The sequence below is a fragment of the Carlito syrichta genome, unplaced genomic scaffold, assembly GCF_000164805.1.
Source record: "Carlito syrichta isolate Samal-C Ts95f unplaced genomic scaffold, Tarsius_syrichta-2.0.1 Scaffold148222, whole genome shotgun sequence".
Lineage (NCBI taxonomy): Eukaryota > Metazoa > Chordata > Mammalia > Primates > Tarsiidae > Carlito > Carlito syrichta.
Window position 1 is genome coordinate 44,025 of NW_007092318.1, and position 19,468 is coordinate 63,492.

General features: G+C 32.5%; 1 protein-coding gene across 4 annotated transcripts in view; it reads left to right on the forward strand.

Annotated features, from left to right (window-relative positions):
* The window catches only part of LOC103251897 (connector enhancer of kinase suppressor of ras 2), a 145,670-nt gene that overhangs the window by 7,093 nt on the left and 119,109 nt on the right, over positions 1-19,468 (forward strand). For all 4 annotated transcript variants that reach the window (XM_021708796.1, XM_021708797.1, XM_021708799.1 and 1 more), the window contains exons 2-3: positions 1,900-1,959; positions 7,117-7,185. In XM_021708796.1, coding sequence (XP_021564471.1) covers positions 1,903-1,959; positions 7,117-7,185 — 126 coding nt within the window. In that variant the 5' untranslated portion in view covers positions 1,900-1,902. The remainder of the gene's footprint in view (positions 1-1,899; positions 1,960-7,116; positions 7,186-19,468) is intronic.

Below are 19,468 nucleotides of genomic sequence, written 5' to 3' on the forward strand. Positions count from 1 at the left end.
CTGGGAAGACTGAGGTGGAAGGATCGCCGGAGCCCAGCAGGTCGAGGCTGCGGTGGCCGGGAGCGGCCACTGCACTCCAGTCTGGGCGACAGAGTGAGACTCCAACTCAAAAAAATAAAAAAAGTATGAGATATTAATATTATAGCAAACATAATTGTTTGCTTTACATAAGTGCTAAATACATGCTTTTTCTGAAATGATGTTGTTACTTATTGTTAAATCTCATATTTCAATTTGTAGTTGGTTAAAATTAGTGTTTTTTATTTATGAAATCAATATTTTGAAATTGGAAAGCACTTCTTTTAATTTAAAGATGAAGGGTATAATTCAGAGTTAGGTACATAAGTGCCATTGTACAGGTAAAGTTTGGTACCTTTATTGCTGTTTTGTGCCTACCCCCTCCCTCCCCTGGTAGTGTCCCTTTCTTATAGTATTATGATAAATGTTCAGGGTCCACTTATGAATGAGTACATGTACTACTCAGATCTTCGTTCTTGTGATAAATCACTGAGTATTGTAGACTCTAAATCCATCCAAGTTGCTGTGGAGTTCATAATTTTGTTTTTCTTTATTGCTTCATAGTACTCCATCGTGTAAATGTACATTTTCTTTATCCAGTCTGTCAAAACACTTTTATAGGTAAAATTCATACTTGATTTATAGCCGAGGATGTGGTCAATCTTGGAGTACGTTCCATGAGGTGATGAGTAGAATGTATATCTGTGGTTGTTGGGTGGAGTGTTCTGCAGGTATCTATTAGGTCCATTTGGTCAAGCATCAGGCTGAAATTCCGGATCTCCTTGTTGATTTTTTACCTCGATTATCTATCTAGGGTAGATAGTGGGTTATTAAAGTCCCCAGCTATGGTAGTGTTAGAGTCAATATCTTTTTTTAAGTTTACTTAGTAGCTACTTTATAAAAGCTGGTGCAAAAATGCTTCACAAATTTGTGTATCATCCTTGTGCAGGGGCCATGCTAATCTTCTCTGTGTCGTTCCAATTTTAATATATGTGCTGCCAAAGCGAGCACTAGGTAAAAATCATATAAATTTTCCCCAAAAAAGAACTTTAAAAAATATTTCTTAATGGAGGAAAAAAGTCATTCACTGAATCATCTATTTTTTTTCTGATTTACTTAAAATTTTAATATATAAAATGTGAACCCTTTATTATAATATTGTTGTTTAAAGTTTTATCAATATCCATGACTTAAAGTTTTCATATGCTCTTAAAGCTTGCACAATTTCAGGATTTCTGTATAATTTTTAAACTTTAATGAGGCTTTTTTCTAAAATGGCTTTATTTAAATGAAAAATGGAATCTCACCCTTTTTATAGGGGATGGGATTGCCACACATTACCTTTTAATTATTGATATAGAGATGATTGGATATAATTTTTTTAAACTTTGTCAGTAAGAAATAAAAGTGTAAAATACAAGATACCACAAAATAGCATACTAAATTAATATAAAATATTATCGTTTTTCTGGTTCTAGTCAGTTATAATTGAAGTTGTCTCCATAGAAACCTTTTTATTGTATAATATATAAAAATATAATAAGAATAACATACCAATATTTGAATTTTTCACTATAACTTTTATTTTGTCACAGAATATATAGTGTGGATTTGGGGGTGTTCTTTCTTCAGAATATTGAACTACCATGCTGCATTTAAGTAGTTATATGATTAGATATAAGCTTCTCTGAACAAACTTAAGAAGTCAGACTATTCAGATAGTAATTTCTCTCCAGTTTAAAGCCAGAGCCTGTCCTCATGGATTTGTCCCTAGGGCACGTGGGAGTTTTAATTTGATAGAGTTTTTTAAAAATGAGATTATAATGTACTTGAAAATATTCTAATTGCTTCACGTTTTTTCTGATGCTGTCTTTTTCTTAGGGTATGTATATTAAATCAACATATGATGGCCTCCATGTAATTACTGGAACCACAGAAAATGTAAGTATTTCAACATTTCAAATTTTGTTGAAATTTTGTTATTGCTAAACAACTTATATATCTCTCATGTAAGAACATGAATAGATAGGAGATACAATTTAAAAGATACAGTGAGTTAGTAGGTATTGATTGGTTAGAATTTGTCATCTTATTTCATTTAGAATAACTACTTAAAGTAAATCAGATGTTTCCTGTTTGCGGCCAGAGATTTGCGGTCTTTGTTAAGTATTTTTTGGTTCATGACAAGTTATTGTGACGTCTAAAAGAATCCAGTTTCATCTGTCAAATGGTTTAGTTATGTTAAGAAAAACTCATGTGAAAAAAAGAATCTCTTAAGTCAGGCTTTCTGAATACTTGCAATATAATTAAACTTAGTTCAATAAAGGTGCAGTATGGTAACTGAGTGATTTTTATAGTGAACTCTCTGGACTAGCAGCATTAGTCTAGTTTGGGAACTTGCTAGACATACAAACTCTGAGGCCCCACACGAGACCCACTCGATTAAAAATTCTGAGGATCAGTCTATTTCTTAAAAAGAGATCCTGTTTTAACAGGTGATTCTGAGGCATGTTTGAGAATCACTGTTAGCAGTGAGTCAGAAGTCCCCAGGGCAAGGTCTTACAACCAGTCTGCATCTTAATGGAAGTGCAATTTTAGGCAAGACATTTAACCTCTCACAGCCTCAGTTTCCTCAACTATAAGCTAAAAATAAATTATCTGAACTACATACTTCAATAAGTTGTAATGAAAATCAAATAAGCTAATAAATGTGAAAGACTTTGTTATAGAGAACTATAGCTATTCTATGGAGAAAGAAATATGTGATCATGGTGGGCATTAATATATGATCAGTGTGATAGAACTGAATGGCATAATAAATCATTATTCCCACATTTGATTTCCATTCTACTCTTATATAAGCAGGTACTAAGCTTTAAATTTACATTTTTCTATTAGCGATTCTGAGAAATTGCATGTTTATGCTATGCTTCTTTAAAGAGGACTGAGGTGGATTAAGTTTAATTTCAAGTTATTATTGATCTCAATATTTTGTGACCATTTTCTTTTCAAAAATCAACATTTTCTTCACCTAACTCACCTATTACTTTAATCACTTATTGATTTTCCCCTTGTTCTTTTGGTGTCTTGTGAAAGGTGAAATACCTAATATACATTGCAGTTGGATTGCTGTAGCAGCTTCACATATGGTATTAAATATGAGTCATAAGGAATTAGAATATCATTTAAATGCATATTGTGAACTTTTTAGCAATTTTAAGTGCAGTAAGATGCTACAAACTTTACTGTTGTCACTGATTGATCATTCTCATTTATTTGTAAATTCATTTAATTATTAATGTATTAATTTATTCATTTAACGCGCCTTTGCTTCACATCTGCTATGTTCCAGGCATGGTGCTAGGTATTGGAAGACTTTTTAAAATAAACTAGTTTACTGCCCCTGAGGAGTGGACAGCATATAGGGATTCACCTATATAAACAAGTAGTGCAATTTGCATGGGCAAAGGGTAGTAAATGCTGCCAACTGAAATCAGAAAAGTAATCACAGAAATGGTGATTTTGAACTGTCATGAAGGGTTGGTAGGAATGAATCTCTCTATATTGTCTGAGGTCAATAAAAAAATTGAGCATATGCCTTACTCATATTAGTTACTCAGTAATACAAAGTAATATTTGGTAAATGGATAAGTGATCAAAAGAAAGACTGATTCTGGGAGTCATTTAAATATAAACCATATATTAGTAGAAATAGTTCATCCTTTGATTCTTTTTTCTTGAAAACGTTTTACTATTTTTGGTAACCTCAGTCATTTATAATTAGGAGATTTGTTTTGAGTCTTAGTAAAGCTGCTCACTAAAGTGGGTAAGTTGCTTTGCTGTGCCCCAGTTTTTTAGTTTTTTTAATATGTAAAATGAGAAATTTGGACAAAATAATCTCTAGGGTCCTTTTATAATTTTTATGACTGGTTTACATCCCTGTACACAAAGTTGCTTTAGTTTCTTTGAATTTTACGTACCAGCTATCACTTTTGTTTACATTATGACTAGAGTCATTTGTTTCATATTCTTTTCCCATGATTTCCTTTTAAAAGATCAGTTGCGAACCAAACAGCATAGGGACCAATTATAATTACAGCTTTGTTAAAATAATGATTTACAATTTTGCAACATTGCTACATGGTACTTTTCTGATTTGGTAATACAGACATACAGACATAAGACAGACAGTAATTAATCTTCTGCATTCTTTTATTGTTATGACACCATCCTTAATGTTGAGTTTATATTGTAGATGAATCTACCTCCTTAATAGTATACTTGGAGTCATTACTTCAGTTATGAGAACTCCCTGGGATATTATCTTTTCTTGAATTCTAGGCTGTGCCAAATAATTTTATTTTTAATTTTAAAAATTTGTTGAATTTAGGTTAATATTGTTTCAAGACTTTTATGTTTTAGAAATAATTGTAAATTGGAAATGAATCAGAAATAAAGTAACTGGAAATCACTAAAAGCAAATTCTTTTCTAGGATCTCAAAAGTAGCATTTTACTTTGCAGATTCTATCATATTCTTCTTTGACTTTTGATAGGCAATAATGAATAGTATAGAATTTATAGTTGTGGTTGATAAACACATACACATATATACACAAATACTTTTTATAAAAAGCACATTTCTACATATATATATATATATAAATTTTTTTTTTTTTTTTTTTTTTTTTTTGAGTTGGAGTCTCACTCTGTCGCCCAGACTGGAGTGCAGTGGCCGCTCCCGGCCACCGCAGCCGCGACCTGCTGGGCTCTGGCGATCCTTCCGCCTCAGCCTTCCAAGTAACCCGAATTACAGGCATGCGCTACCACGCCCAGCTGATTTTTTTATTTCTTGTAGAGATGAGGTCTCGCTGCCCAGGCGGTTCTCGAACCCGCGGGCTCAGGCAATCCACTCACCTCAGCCTCCCAAAGGTGCGGAATTACAGGCTGAGCCACCGAGCCTGGCTATTTCTATATATTTAAAATATCAAAAGCATATTGCCATATTATAATCACTAATCATCAAGGAAATGTAAATTAAAACCACACTGAGATACCACCTAACTTCAGTCAGGTTGGCCATCATCAATAACTCAAAAAACAATAGATGCTGGAGAGAATGTGGGGAAAAGAGGATGTTGGTGGAAATGTAAACCAGTACAACCTCTGTGGAAATCAGTGTGAATGTACCCCACATCTTTAAAATAAAGAAAAAATAGGAGAAACCGCTTCAGATTCCCTCCCACTGTGGGAGCTTTTCTGTCCTCTCAATAAATCCTGCCTTCTCAAAATAAAATAAAATACAATAAAATAAATAGAAATTTTAAACAACAGTGTGGTAATTCCTAAAAGATGTAAACATCGGCCTCCCATACAACCCACCAATCCCCTTTCTGGGAATATACCCGGAGGAACTCAAATTATTCTATAAAAAAGCTACCTGTGCACACATGTTTATTGCAGCACTATTCACAATAGCAAAAACATGGAACCAAAAGTGCTGCCCATTGAAAGTAGACTGGATTAAAAAATGTGGTACATATACACAATGGAATATTACACAGCCATAAAGAAGGACAAAATTATGAACTTTGCGGCAACTTGGATGGATTTGGAGTCTGTAATACTCAATGATCTATCACAGAAACAAAGAACCACATGTTCTCACTCATAAGCAGACCCTGAACAATTATCATATTACTATAAGAAAGGGATTGGCAGCAGTGGGAAACTGCCGGGGCCAGGGGGCGGGGTGAGAGGGCATACTTCATCAGTAAGGATACCTGATCTCAAACCAGGTGAATTGGGGACCAAAGTGAGGCCCAAACTTTACCTCTGCAAAGACCATTTGTATACCTAACCCTGAATTGTACCCTACATCTTTAAAATAAAATTGTAAAGTCTAAAATTGTATATAATCAGTACTCAGTAGTTACTACAGAAAAAAAAATATATATATATATATTTGTGTTGGAGTCTCACTCTTGTCACCTAGGCTGGAGTGCAGTGGCATGCTCACGGTTACCTCAGCCTCGACCTGCTGGGCACAGGCTATCCTTCTACCTCAGCCTTCCAAGTAACTGGAACTACAGGCCGCATGCCCAAGAATAATATTTTAAATTAATTACCTGAACATACAATATTATAAAATTTCTATCTTAAATTTCATTTTAGTTTCCTAAAACTCCTTAAAACTTGTCAGATTTAGCTTACCAAGTTGCTTTAAAAAAAAAAAATCTCTTGTGGAAGCAAATTTAAAAAGTGATGGAACTATTACATCCTGTAAAAGTATTGCCATTTTACTTAATTTAATGTGGTTGTATTAGCCAGTGTATTACTCTTTATGAAACATTATAAACAGAATTCTCTCATAACTAGACAATTAGAACATATGCTGTGTCATACAACTTTAACTAATTTCTGTCCATCTTTTAATTTGCTTTTCTAGATTATTCAGAATTGGTCTTATTAATGATAAAAGAAATTAGCAATTTAGTACTGTGATCTTTTCTTTATCTTGGAATTTAGTTTTTGTTTAAAAAGATTAACAATAAATACCTTTTAAAAATAGTTTCAGAAAATTTATTAAAAGTCACAGAACAGTTATAAAAAATTAGCAATTTAGTTATACTTCAAAGCTTTGGTGTTTATCATATGCATATACTTGAAAATATTGATTTGCTAAAGTTAATGTGAATTATTTATGTTAAATGTAATGATTCAAAGTTAAAAAAAGATAATGTTTTAAAATATATTTTTGAAGTAGTTACCAAGTAGAACCTAGCAGTGTTGCCTGTACAAAGTTTGCAAAGGCTAATACCAATTATTATAATTTTCTCGTAATACTCTCAAAAATGCATTATTCTTGTATATCACAAAAATCTACATATTGTTTTGCATTTCTGTTTGTTACCATAAGCTATACAGAGAATACAAACAGTATATTAAATACTAATAACCATTTTATTAGTTTAATTCCTTGAAGAATATAATTAATTATTCCATCTAAGAAATGGAGATGAACTTTTTGTAGTGTTTCCAGAAAGAAAAAATGACTGATGAAATTTATGTACCCTATCATTTTTTTATGTTAAATTCAGTCACCTGCAGATCGGTGCAAGAAAATCCATGCTGGTGATGAAGTGATTCAAGTTAATCATCAGACTGTGGTATGTATAATTACCTTAAGAGTCAGTGGGAGGAACTAATTTTAAGATTTGCTAAAGCTTTAAAAGAATACCAATGAAATGAAATGCCTATTTGTGTACAAAATAATGAACAGCCTTTAAAAAATATCTGAACAACTGTTTATTTTTCTTAATTATTTGATAGAAAGTAAGGCATTTCTTTAAAAGAACATGAAGGAGTATTGGTGGTGGTTGAGGTGAGATATGCATTTCCATAAGGACAGGTACTCCATGAACTAGAATAACAATTTTGGAATAGAAATTAAAGTGACAGTGTGTATAAATGCAGCCTCTTCTTGTTAACTTTTAAAGGTTTCATTTTATAAATTGTTAAAGTGCCTACTAGATGTTTCAAAACAGCATGCATGTATTTGTCTACTTCAACATTGATTTGTTCATTAAAGTGGTGAATTTTGGGGATGGTTTATTTTAAATGTAGATCTTTGAAAAAATATATTTAATAGCTGAACTCACTCTTAATTTCCCAAAAGAGGACAACATTTTTAGATTTAAAACTATTTCACTTAGCTAAATAACGTTATAAAATTGTCTTGCCCTATGAACCTCACAAATCCCTGTATACAGCTATTAATGATGGTACCATTCTTTGCCTGTTGTAGATTTTCAAGGGCTATTTTTATTAATCTTCGATTTAGTAAATTAACATTATATACTATTTATTTTTTACTATTTTATATGTTTTAGTTGGTTCACTTTGTCCCCCTCTCTCTGCCAAAATAAAATGTATTGTCTAAAAAAATTAAGTTTAAATAATCTAAGGTTGTTATATAATAGCTCTCATTTGAAAATTGAAAGTTTTTATGATAAATATTCTACTTAGAGCTCACTAGCTCTTCAAAGTGAGTATTATTTTCCATTACACAATTTAACTAAATTTGCTTTTGCATGCCCTGGTGTTAGTAGAAATTTTATGAAAAGACTGATTTTTCTCAATGATTCTGATCTTAAGACAAATGGCATTTCAATTTTGGCTTTGAGTAAATTGAGAAGCTTGTGATATCTTAGAAAGACTCCTAAGCACTGCTAATTAAAGCATGATGTCTCTTTAATAAGTTCATTATATAATTGAAGTAAAAGTTTGCGAAAGTCTTAAAAATTAAATGCATGAGTGTATAGTTGGCACTGAATAATTGAGTGTTGGTAATGAACAAAGGCTTTTTACACTATGACAGTTTTGATGACTCTCTGTTACGATTACTAGAAACTGTACAAAGTAGTTGTCCTGACTGAAATTTCTTGTCCCAGAGGATGAGGATTTGGGCAGTGGGATAAAGCAGCTGCTTCAGTAGACGAGTAGCTTTTCTTTCTACTAATGTTGATGCTGCCTTCATTTCTGCAATGTAACCTTAACAAATATGACATCTGTTGAATAGTTTCTGCATGCATTTCCAGATGGCCAATTCTAAGAGGATAGAAATTAGTCTCTAATAAAAAGTAAAATTGTTTAAAGGATACCCTTTGTGGACCAAAGATTCTGAGGTTTATCAAACGAATATGAAAGCTTCTAAAAATCTACAAATAAACTAATAAAATGTATGTGGATTGGTGACATATAAATACTACTAAAATATGTGACTACATCTTTGCATCACAGGAATATTCTAAAATATTGAAAACTACACAGAATGAAGGTTGGGGAACTTGGTTCCAGCTTTGACTCTGAAATTGACTTATGACTTTAAGTGAGTCATGGTAGCTGTTTGATCATCATTTACATTTTTATAATAATAATGATCGTAGCTAAAGCTTATTGTGTTCTTACGGTGTGCCAAGCATCATGTTAAGTATTTTACATATTCTATCTCATTTAGTCCTTACAGTAGAATGATTGTTTAAGTCACCCAAAACTCAGTGCTTTGATGCCACTCTTATATCAGTTTTATTATACTCCCTCCCCAAACTCAGAAATTATAAAATTATCAAACAAATGGGAAATAATCCCTTTTGCTTGTTATACACTTACAAGCATGTAAGTGAATCTCAGGATTTAGCGAGAGATAAGTGGGGCCAAGGATAAGAAAAGAAGACTAGAAGTGAGAATTTATATAACTTAGAAGTTATAGATAATCTCTCATAACTTTGGTAGTGAATCAGCTGAACTGAAATTTAAAATAGAGTTGAAATTGGACTTTATTATCAATTCCTCACTTTATTTATTTTACTCAGATAAATAAGATATGTAAAACACTATCATAATGCCAGGCACACATCAGGAGCTCAGTAATAATTAACTTTCCTACTTCCCTTCTTCCCTTTGACCTGTTGCAACAGTTGGACCAGCTGGAATCCTGTTTCTTGGCAGACTGCTGCTAGAGCCAGCAAATTGACTTTGGGGATTATAATAAAGACAGGAAAATATGTTGAACTTTATGAAAGGAGCTTTGCCTAATAGTGTGATCAGACATCAGATTTTTTTCTTTGTGCTTAAGTGAGAGGTATATTTGTGCAAAAATGATGCATTTCATTAAATGCAGCCACTCTGCCCTCTTTTTCCTACTGTTGTCTGTGTGGTCTGTACAGTGCTTTTAACTTTTAACTTCTTCCTAGATAATGTACAAAGGGGGTGAAATGGAAATTCTCTGGGTTTTGTTACTATGAAAACTTTGACAGGTAGATAAATTATTTGGAACAAGTATAAATTATAGTCTGCAATTATCCCGTCTTTCCCGCCATTCATTACCGTAGGCATTTGGGGTTGGAGTTGATTAGGATATCATAGTAAGTTACATTAAAAAGTGACCTAATACATTTGAAATTTATAACTAATATTCTCTAATACATTAATTATTTGACTAGAATAATGAGCTATTGTCAATATTGTTCTATGCCAATGTAGACTCAATAATGAACAGTGTTAAATTTTATTACTGTATTTTGAATGATACAGCATCTTTTAGTATTTTTTCTGTAATTCTAAAATTTCCTACTACTACAGGTAGTAATACAAAGTATAGACTCTAATAATTTTTCTTTATTTAAGATACATAGAAATCAGTTTGACATTTCCCCCTAAGAGTCTGAGAAAGCTCATTCACAGATGAGTTTAAATACTATTTTTTAAATTGCTAGTATGGTATATATTCAAGATGGCCAATTAGATGTGTATGTTTCTAGTTTTCTCTTTTTTAAAAAGTATATTTTCTTATTTGAAATGAAACGAAGTTTTATGGGTTTTTTTCCATGTTTCAATATTCTTTATAATAAGTGAATTTTAAGCTTTTCAAATCAACATACTTCTGTGGCTGAGAAATATGGCTGCCAGGTAGGAAGAAGAAAAAATCATGAACATGCAAGCAAAGCAGATTGAGTTCTATTATATGTCTTTCCTGCTATTGAAGATCCTACTCCTCAAAGGCTGCTGGAATCTCCCAAGATTTTTTCCACTTCATCTGTCACTCCATCTCTTTCTCTCTGGGAGATACTTCAGCATAATATGAACCAGCAATTCTGCCCTCATGATACACTTTTAACACTTTTTTAGCTGATGATACTATTTATAGTTATTAAAAATATATGGGCATATTTCTAATGAATCTGTTAAACTTTATAATACTGTTTTGCAGTGCAAGTGTGCTAAAGATTCTGTTCATACTAAGAACAGATACTTCCTTCTTAGGAATATCAGTTGAAGAGTGGCGTGCACAATGGTTGAATCTAGCATTTGGAAAAATTTTATTTTATTTTGTTTAAATATTCAGTCATATTCACTGTTATTTTTAAAGATATTCTGGAACCTGATGACTACATTAAGGCAAGAAATAGTTCACTAGTTGAGGTTACTGGAGTGGAAAATAAACAGGTTGGATAGCCAAGAAGAAGATAGACTACAACAAATAGGATGTTGGACACTGATTAATAAGAGATGGAAGATAAGTACTATAAGCTAATGGTTTTTGTTACCCCTAAAGTGACAAGCATTGTTGAGCAAGACTCGTGATGGCAGAGAGGGTATGGGGAAGGGAACAGATTGAAGAACTATTGAGTCATTTAAAAACTTCATTCTAACTACATTTATCCATCTCCGTTATCCTCTCTTATTCTCGCTCTAGTCTCATTTCAGACTCTATCCTCACACTCTTGTTCTTTCAACCCCAGAATAGGAGAGTATTATTCAAAGGGGAAACCAACATAATCAGAATGAACGGAGAGTGTGGTAACCTATTCAAGTTCATCTCTCCTTCTTCCTCCCTCTCATTCACCCTACCACCCCTTTCCCTGGACTTCAGCAGATATGAATGGCTCATTGAGTGAAATCAAGACGTTGTCTAACAGTGCTCACGTGTACTTAATTGTTTTCTTTATAGCTTTTCTTCTAATCCCATTTTCTTCTCCTTTCCATTACCATTCTCATCTCTTCTCACTTGACTATCTTTCTTTCTTTACCTTGTTCAGTTTTCTGTATTCCTGACTATGCTCTTATTTTTTAAAGGAGAAAATACTTGTAAATCCATACACTTAAGACATTGAAAACCAGCGCCTCAAATGGCAGTCTTTCTGGTGTATCCACGCTAATTCCTGTAAACACAATGTGTTACTGGACTATAGAGATTAATTATATTAGTATGGTGTTTAATATATCACTTAATAAATAAATGAGTCTGATTATACCCTAAAATAACTATATTAGGATCTTTGGTCTTCTAAAACACAGCAAGTGCATCATTATCTTTTGGAAGGGGAAAAAATCATAAAGAGACACCAAAAATCAAAGGAAAGGAAACAATTATCATTTATTTCAATTACTCATAGTAACTTTTTACTTCAGGTTCTACTTTATATAATAAGTAGCTTATGAGATAATCAGGTTTTTCTTTTATCTTGGACATTGTGGATTTGATGAAAAAGTATGGAAACTGGTTTTGGAGTGCCACATATTGACATAAACTGCATTTTTTTTTTACTTTGTCTAGAGAAATAAATTCATTAATTTATCATCCAGTATATTCCATGATTTTTCTGTTATCAAACTAAATTTTATAATCATAAGTCCTTATATAAGGAGATAAGTTGTATGATGCCTCAGTAATGATAACTTCCTGTTAACCAATTTATTTTCTCTGCAGACCTCTGCATCCTGATTTATTTCTTATTATACAGTTCTTGCTAGCTTCAATGAGGAAATAGTAATTGCCTTTCAAAATGGTCATTCTGATTTTTGAAATACATCTTTCAATGTCAACATGCAGTTAATGTGATCTAATTATTTTTAAAGGAATTTTAAAAGGTTTTTTATAAGTAATATTTTTGTATGCTTAAAATGTATCTATTATCTGAAGTTCTTACCTACTCTGGCTTATTAACTTATTGAATTTGTGCCTCATTTGCAAATCAATATCAATAACCTTAGCCCTTTTCTACCCCTATTTAAAAAAAGCAAGAGTTTGCCAGTCACAAAGGCCTAATCCACTTTCTATTTGCAATGGGGGTGGGCAATTAATAGATAACATTTTACTGAAAAAAATTATACATGAAAGGAAAATTTTATAGAACATAATATAATAGGAAATTCAAGAGATAATGACATTAATCTTAAAATGTTTTTGATTATTTAGCCCTAAATTTCAAGTATAGTTTTCATTCACTAAATTAAAATTCTGATCAGCATGACAACTGAAATTATAGGTAATGTAGTCACTCATTACTTTTACATTTCCTCTCACACTGTTCCTTCTGCATTGTATTACCCTAAAACTACAATAAAGAGTTTTTAAAAATTGGGACAAATAGTATGTAGAGTTAACTATAGCCCCGTTTAGAGCTTATGCTGAGTTATTTTTGTGTGTGAGCGGTTGGAATTTTCATAAAACGATTTTGAAAACTTCTATAGTGAAAGTATTTACAGTCATTAGGGAAGTTCTTAAAGTAAAAAAATTATAAATAAAGATTTAAAGTGATATTTTAACTATATGTGTGTACATGTATGTACACACACGTACACATACATTCATATGCTTTTGTGTTTTGATAAATATAGACATATACTGCAGTATTTGTTAGCATTTTCAAATAACCACACATTTGTTAAATTTCTACCAGTAAATGGCATTTTAAAAATTATTCCTAACAAGATTCAGTAAATATTTAGGCATGTTACTTTTTTAATACTAAAGTTTGGTGACTGGGAGCCTTTTTATTTTAAGATACATATATTTGCACTGTCTTTATAAGAAGAAGAGAAATGAAATATAGAAAAAATGGCTGAAATGTAATAACTTCCAAATATATGCAGACATAAAATTGCTTTGAAATCTAACTCATGCAAATGTCTTTGTTAAAAACCTGTATTATTATGGTTCTTTAAAAATGTACTACTGCTCTTTTGAGGACTGAGGTTCTGAGGTATGATCACAAGTTCACCCTACAACTTTGCTTTGCCCAGACAAGGTGATTGTCTTACTCCTCTTCTCTCCCTAGCCAAGGCTTTCAGACCCAATCAATTTTATATTTTGGAGCAGTCAAAAGATATCATGAATGATGCTAAAATAAAAACAAAACTGGCTTTGATTTAGTTTTTTACAAAACATATGAATGAAAGCCATGAAGCCTCCAAAATAAACCTTTAGCCTTGAGAGACCACAACATTACCAAACGCTATATTGGGATGGGAGATGGAAAAGAGAACTGTATGTACAAGATGCTGAACAATATCTCCAGCTTTGGAATCAGTTCACCACACAAACAGGGACATCAGTGACACAAAGCCTGCAGTTAATATAAGTGATAGGTTATGGGAGATAGTGCACATAATAGTATATGGGAAATCACTACCTTTGGTGACAACTGTGGTGATTCACAAAAGTTAATTGACAATGTATAATTACTGTTTTCTTTTTCCTGTGAACTTCCTCACGAGACAATAAAAATATTTGGATTTAGCTCTCAGAATATCTTGATTGTGGAGAGAGAATATTCCAGGGGAAAGAAAATCCTAACTTTTTTAGTGCGCGCGTGCGCGCGTGCGCGCACACACACACACACGCACACACACACACACACACACACATATGCACATGCGCATTTTATATACACACATACTATATACATGACTGTGAGAATCATGAAAATATTAAGTGCTAAAACAAATGTGTAAATTCAAATTGTTAAAAACTCAACATGGTTCAAACTTTACAGCAAAATGTAGCCACATAAAAACACATGCCTTTATTGAAAAAACATCAAATTCTTTGACGTAATCTTATTTCACTGGATAAATGCCACTTAAAGCTAAGGAGGATGTGAGATGAAGAATGGCTCAATGAATAAACACAAAATTTTGGATTTTTTATCTCATTAAAATAAGATATTTAATTCCCATATTCCTTTTTTTTAATGTTTCTTCCTTTTATCTTCTGCCAAGACTTTCCTAATCATATCTGTAAAAATTTTAATACTAAGGTTTTATTTAAAATAAAGAAACCTTGGAACATTTCTCAATACTCTGAATTACCTATTTAAATTACTTTAAGCTGGGGTTCAAAATCATTTATTTGAATAGAGTTATATAACCAAATGTATATCCTTTAGCCTATTTTCCTTTATTTTTGAACCATGAGTAAATCTTTATTTCTATTCAGTGAATGAATGATTGTAGAAGACCAAAATTAGGGTATCTCAAATGTACTAAGTTTAATACTGTAAAACTTTTAATATTTTGTAAAAAAAATAAATTTAGGTAAAAGTGAATTTTGTAGATTGGTACTTACAATTTAATATTTTTAATATCTTTGAAATAAATACATTGTACGTCAAAGTTCATTACTTCCGAAGTTTTTATTACTGTATATTTCCTTCACATAGCTTGTTTTGCTGAAGAAAGAGATAGTCGGTATAAAATGTTTGAATTTTTAGATACTTCAGTATGATTTTCGTAATGCAAAGGAACAGAACACTATAATAAATATCTCAGCACCAAAAATTTGACAAAGTTGGAGTGTCATTAGCTGCAGTTTTGTGGGTTGAGTATTGAATTAAGTCTTTCCAGTGCTTTTAAAAAGAACAGAAGGATATTTGGGTATAGCATAACTTTTATCATTAGACTTTAATATAGGCATACTCTACGCCCCTGAAATTTCATTTGGAACAGGGTATCCTTTATACATTATAGCCTGTGAGTAAGAGTACATATATATACAGGGGCATGTGTAAATGCTGGTAATTAACCCATTTCTTTGTCTTATGAAGTGTAGTAACTTTGAAAATGTTTTAAGAAATGTCCTATCTTCCTACTTGTAGGCATAAAGATACTTTCTTGCAACTCCAAATGTAGCCATGAAAAGGGTAAAGAAGTTCTAGGTTGCTAGGCTTAAATTCTTACCTTTGTGTTTGTAACTTTGGCTACTTGGAGCCTTAGAGTAGACGTTATCTTTTCATATGTTGGTCAAATAATTCACCACCTATTGTTTGGAAAATAGACCAGAGCACATTCCAAAGGGGTCAGAGACAACTTCTTCCCTCTATGTACCCAGGGGAAATGAAGCCTTTCATCTCTTCAGCACCATCCCCAAAGCCTCTTGTGCACCTAATCCAGGCAACCAGTTATCCAGGACCTGCCCACTTATGTTGCCCTTCACAAAGGAACACCAGCTATCCGCTTCAGCCTGATCAAAACAATTACAAGCCCCATCCACAAGAAAGCAGAACCTCTGGCTTTTAACATTTGGGATACCTTACTGACCTTCTTGGGAAATTTTAATCCTGCTTGTGTTGATATAAAATATATTATAATGTATGTGTTGGGAGTTACTTATAGATTAGTAAGTGATATGATGTGCTATTGCTTGAGGACACTAATTTCTGCTACCTTGGATAATGAGGAAGATAGTAGAAGTCCAGCATATGTGAAAAACTTGAAAAACTTATATATAGCTAATAATAAGACTTTTTGTATAAGATGCATATGGTGATTTAATTAAAAGGTTCATTTTAGCCTATGAACTTAATTAAAATGTTGAGAAACCACTGTAAAATATTTTTCTGGAAAAACACCTTCTTAACCATGTATATATAATGCATATGATAAAGTAGAATATTTCTAGGACAAACGGAAACTATATCCACTGTTCCATTTCTTGTCATAATTACATCACTATGACTTTAGGTCTGGAGTATTCAAGATAGAAATACTATTTTTTCAAATGTTTATTTATAAGGGGAAAGTTTATTTGGTAATTTGAGGTAAAGAATGTCTGTTACAGCTTTAGTGTCAATTGTATTACATTTTTTGGATAGGAGGTCATTTAACCTTTTATTCAACAGATTTTAAGTATATTACATTTAAAGAAATTTATAATACTACATCTTGGTTTTACATACAAAACTAAACCCTCCTTTGATGTCTCAAGGGCCTTTATTATCTCTGAAACATTTATATTTTCATGTTGCCATGTCATCTCACTAGTTGAGTTATACAATCAGTTTGCTATGAGATTCACTTGAGGAAAATATGGTGCCAGCTGTAAGAAAAGGATTCATAATGGATGTTGCACATAAAATGAACCTTTATGGATAGGTAAGATTATATAGGTGGGAGAAAAATCATAAGCAGAGGGAAAAGTGCTTTTGCAGAGATGTAGCTGAAGAGAAAAGCACATTGTTTGAGGAGGATATATATTCGCTACTCAACTAACTCTTTTAATTATCTACTTGTAAAAAGTCTTTTATAATCATCTGACCTCTGTTTCTTTCTCCTGCCTCATTATTCCTTCTCTTGTTCAGTTATCCATCTATACTGTACTGAAATTTGTTCAAACTAGTGATAATTTTGCCTCACAGCTTTTTCCACCCCCGTAACCTCCATGTTTCTTTGTCCAACTCCTAAGGAATAATTCAACTTAAACTCATTGGAAACCTTCCTTAAACCCTCAAGGATGGGTTGGGTGCCCCTTTTGAGGGATCCCATTGCACCCAGTATTCACCCTATTGAGATACTTCTCTTACTATCTTGTAAATGTTAATATTGACTTGCTGGTCTCTCCGCCTGCTCATTATGCTCTTTAAGGCACAGTCTATGCTGCAGTCACCGCTGTGTTCATACTACATGTAAGATACACAGTAAATACTTACTGATTTATGAGTTATTATGTCTAATCTTAAAAACACATTAAGCATCTAAAATATTTCAGACATGGAAAAGTCACTGCTTTCAAGCATCTTATTTATTACAGAAGTTCTCAAAATGTGATTCCCAGACCAGTTACATTTGCATCTCTTGGGGGAATGGTAATTTTTCTTAAAGGGTAATTTCCCAGGCCCCAGCCCAGAGCTACCAAATCAATAACTCTGAGGTTAAAACTCAGCAATCTATCTTTTAACAAGCCTTCCAGGTGATTCTAAAATATGCTAAAATTTGAGAACCCCACTAAAGAAAAATGATGGGAGACAAAGTTGTGACCATATTGACAAAGGACCTATTTAAGGATTAGTTCTTTAGTAGGACCTTTGGAGAGCTATTTAGACAGTTTGAAGAGTAGAATACTTTTACACTGTAGCAGTATTTTGGAGTTACAGACTACTAAAAGCAGAAAGACAGGCTAGGACTCTAAGTCTAACAAGTAGGTTCCCAAGCCAGAACTAAGGCAATGTGAAGAGGCATTAGTTGCTAGGATCTGTTATTTAGGACACATACATGGGTTAAAAAGACGAGAATAGTCATATGTGACCCTAAATTGCAAACTTGAGAGAATGATAGGAAATTTTTTATTTGGTGAATGAAAGTACAGAGATAATGAATTTGATTTTTAAAGTGTTGCATTTCTTTGAACTACCAATGGATATTCAGGGAAAGATACTATGCTTAAAATTGAAAATACTTGCTTGAATGTAAATTATAGCTCTGCCACTTATCTTTGTACTCTTGGCAAGAAAACAATCTCTTTTTGCTTTAGTTTCTTCACGTGTAAAATGGGTTTAATAGTTTAACCCATTGATCTTTTGTGAGAATGAAAATATAAATTTAAAGAATGTAACTTAGATGTGAAGAATCTAGCACAGTGAATTGTCAGAGCTTGTGATTATTCGTTAGCTATTAGTATGGATAAACTGAACATTTGGGAATATATGAGTAGAGTTCTTGATGGGAAGCAGGAATTGGACATAGATTTGAGAATCATATGCAGGAAATTGCTAGTAAAAGCTCTTGAAAGAGAAGATAGTATTGTGTGAAGATAGCATGAAATTTTAGCAAGGCATCTAGCACTTAGCCTAGAGAAAACACATGTATTGGTTGTGAGGAAGAAAAGATGGAGAGCAAGCAGGCAAAGATGTCGCAGGACCATATTCTTTTATTCAAGCTGCTCTATTGTCATCATCTATTTGCATGTCCCTGCCCACTTTATGTGGTAGAATTGGAATATATTATGACTTTAGAAGTTATCTAATCATTTGACCGGTTCAACAATATTGAAACATGGGTTGATGTTGAGCTCACTATTTCACAAATCAGCTAATTTCTTTTTTGGATATATTTGACTATTAGAATTTTTTCTCTTTATTTATGTATAACCTACTAGCTCTTTAAATTTTGTACATTATTTAGTTTATTTCTATATTAGCAACTTATACTCTTACATTAGTAGCCACTAACACTCCTTTCAAAGCTTTCTCTGCCTACTAATACATAAAGACTTTCATTGCAGACAATGGAGAATACTTTACAATCATTCTTCACATTACTATTATATCTTTATGTAGTTTCTAATTCAAGACTATAACAATTAATATTATAAAACTGTAACCAGAAACTTAAATGAAAAATTGAAAACTAATCCTCAAAACTGATTAGCGTGCATTTATATATTATATATGTTTCAGGTGTGTGTATTCCTACACTTATCTCCTAATATGGGGACTCCCAACCTTCTTGAAGTTGTAACACACATACTTGCCTTCTTTTACTTACCATCTATTCACATTCCCCAATAATCTGTCAACCATAAGTATCTTAATAACAACTGGAGAGAAGTGCATTAATTTCAGTAATTTGCTACATCTCATTATATGACTGAAGATATGTTAGGATTTCACAGAACCAGAGCTGGAGCTCTAGGACCCTGTCATGTTTTCTCTTGAATAGAACCAATAAATGGGGCAATTGTTAAGAATTGTATTTAGTAGAGAAGATAGAGAATAATTTATAAGTGTTCCAAATTAAGTTTGAGAAAGGACTAAAGAAAAAGAAATGAGAAAGACACAAAGTGCTGGTTATGTGTCTGGAAGTACTAGAATGGGACTGATAAAGCTAAAACCT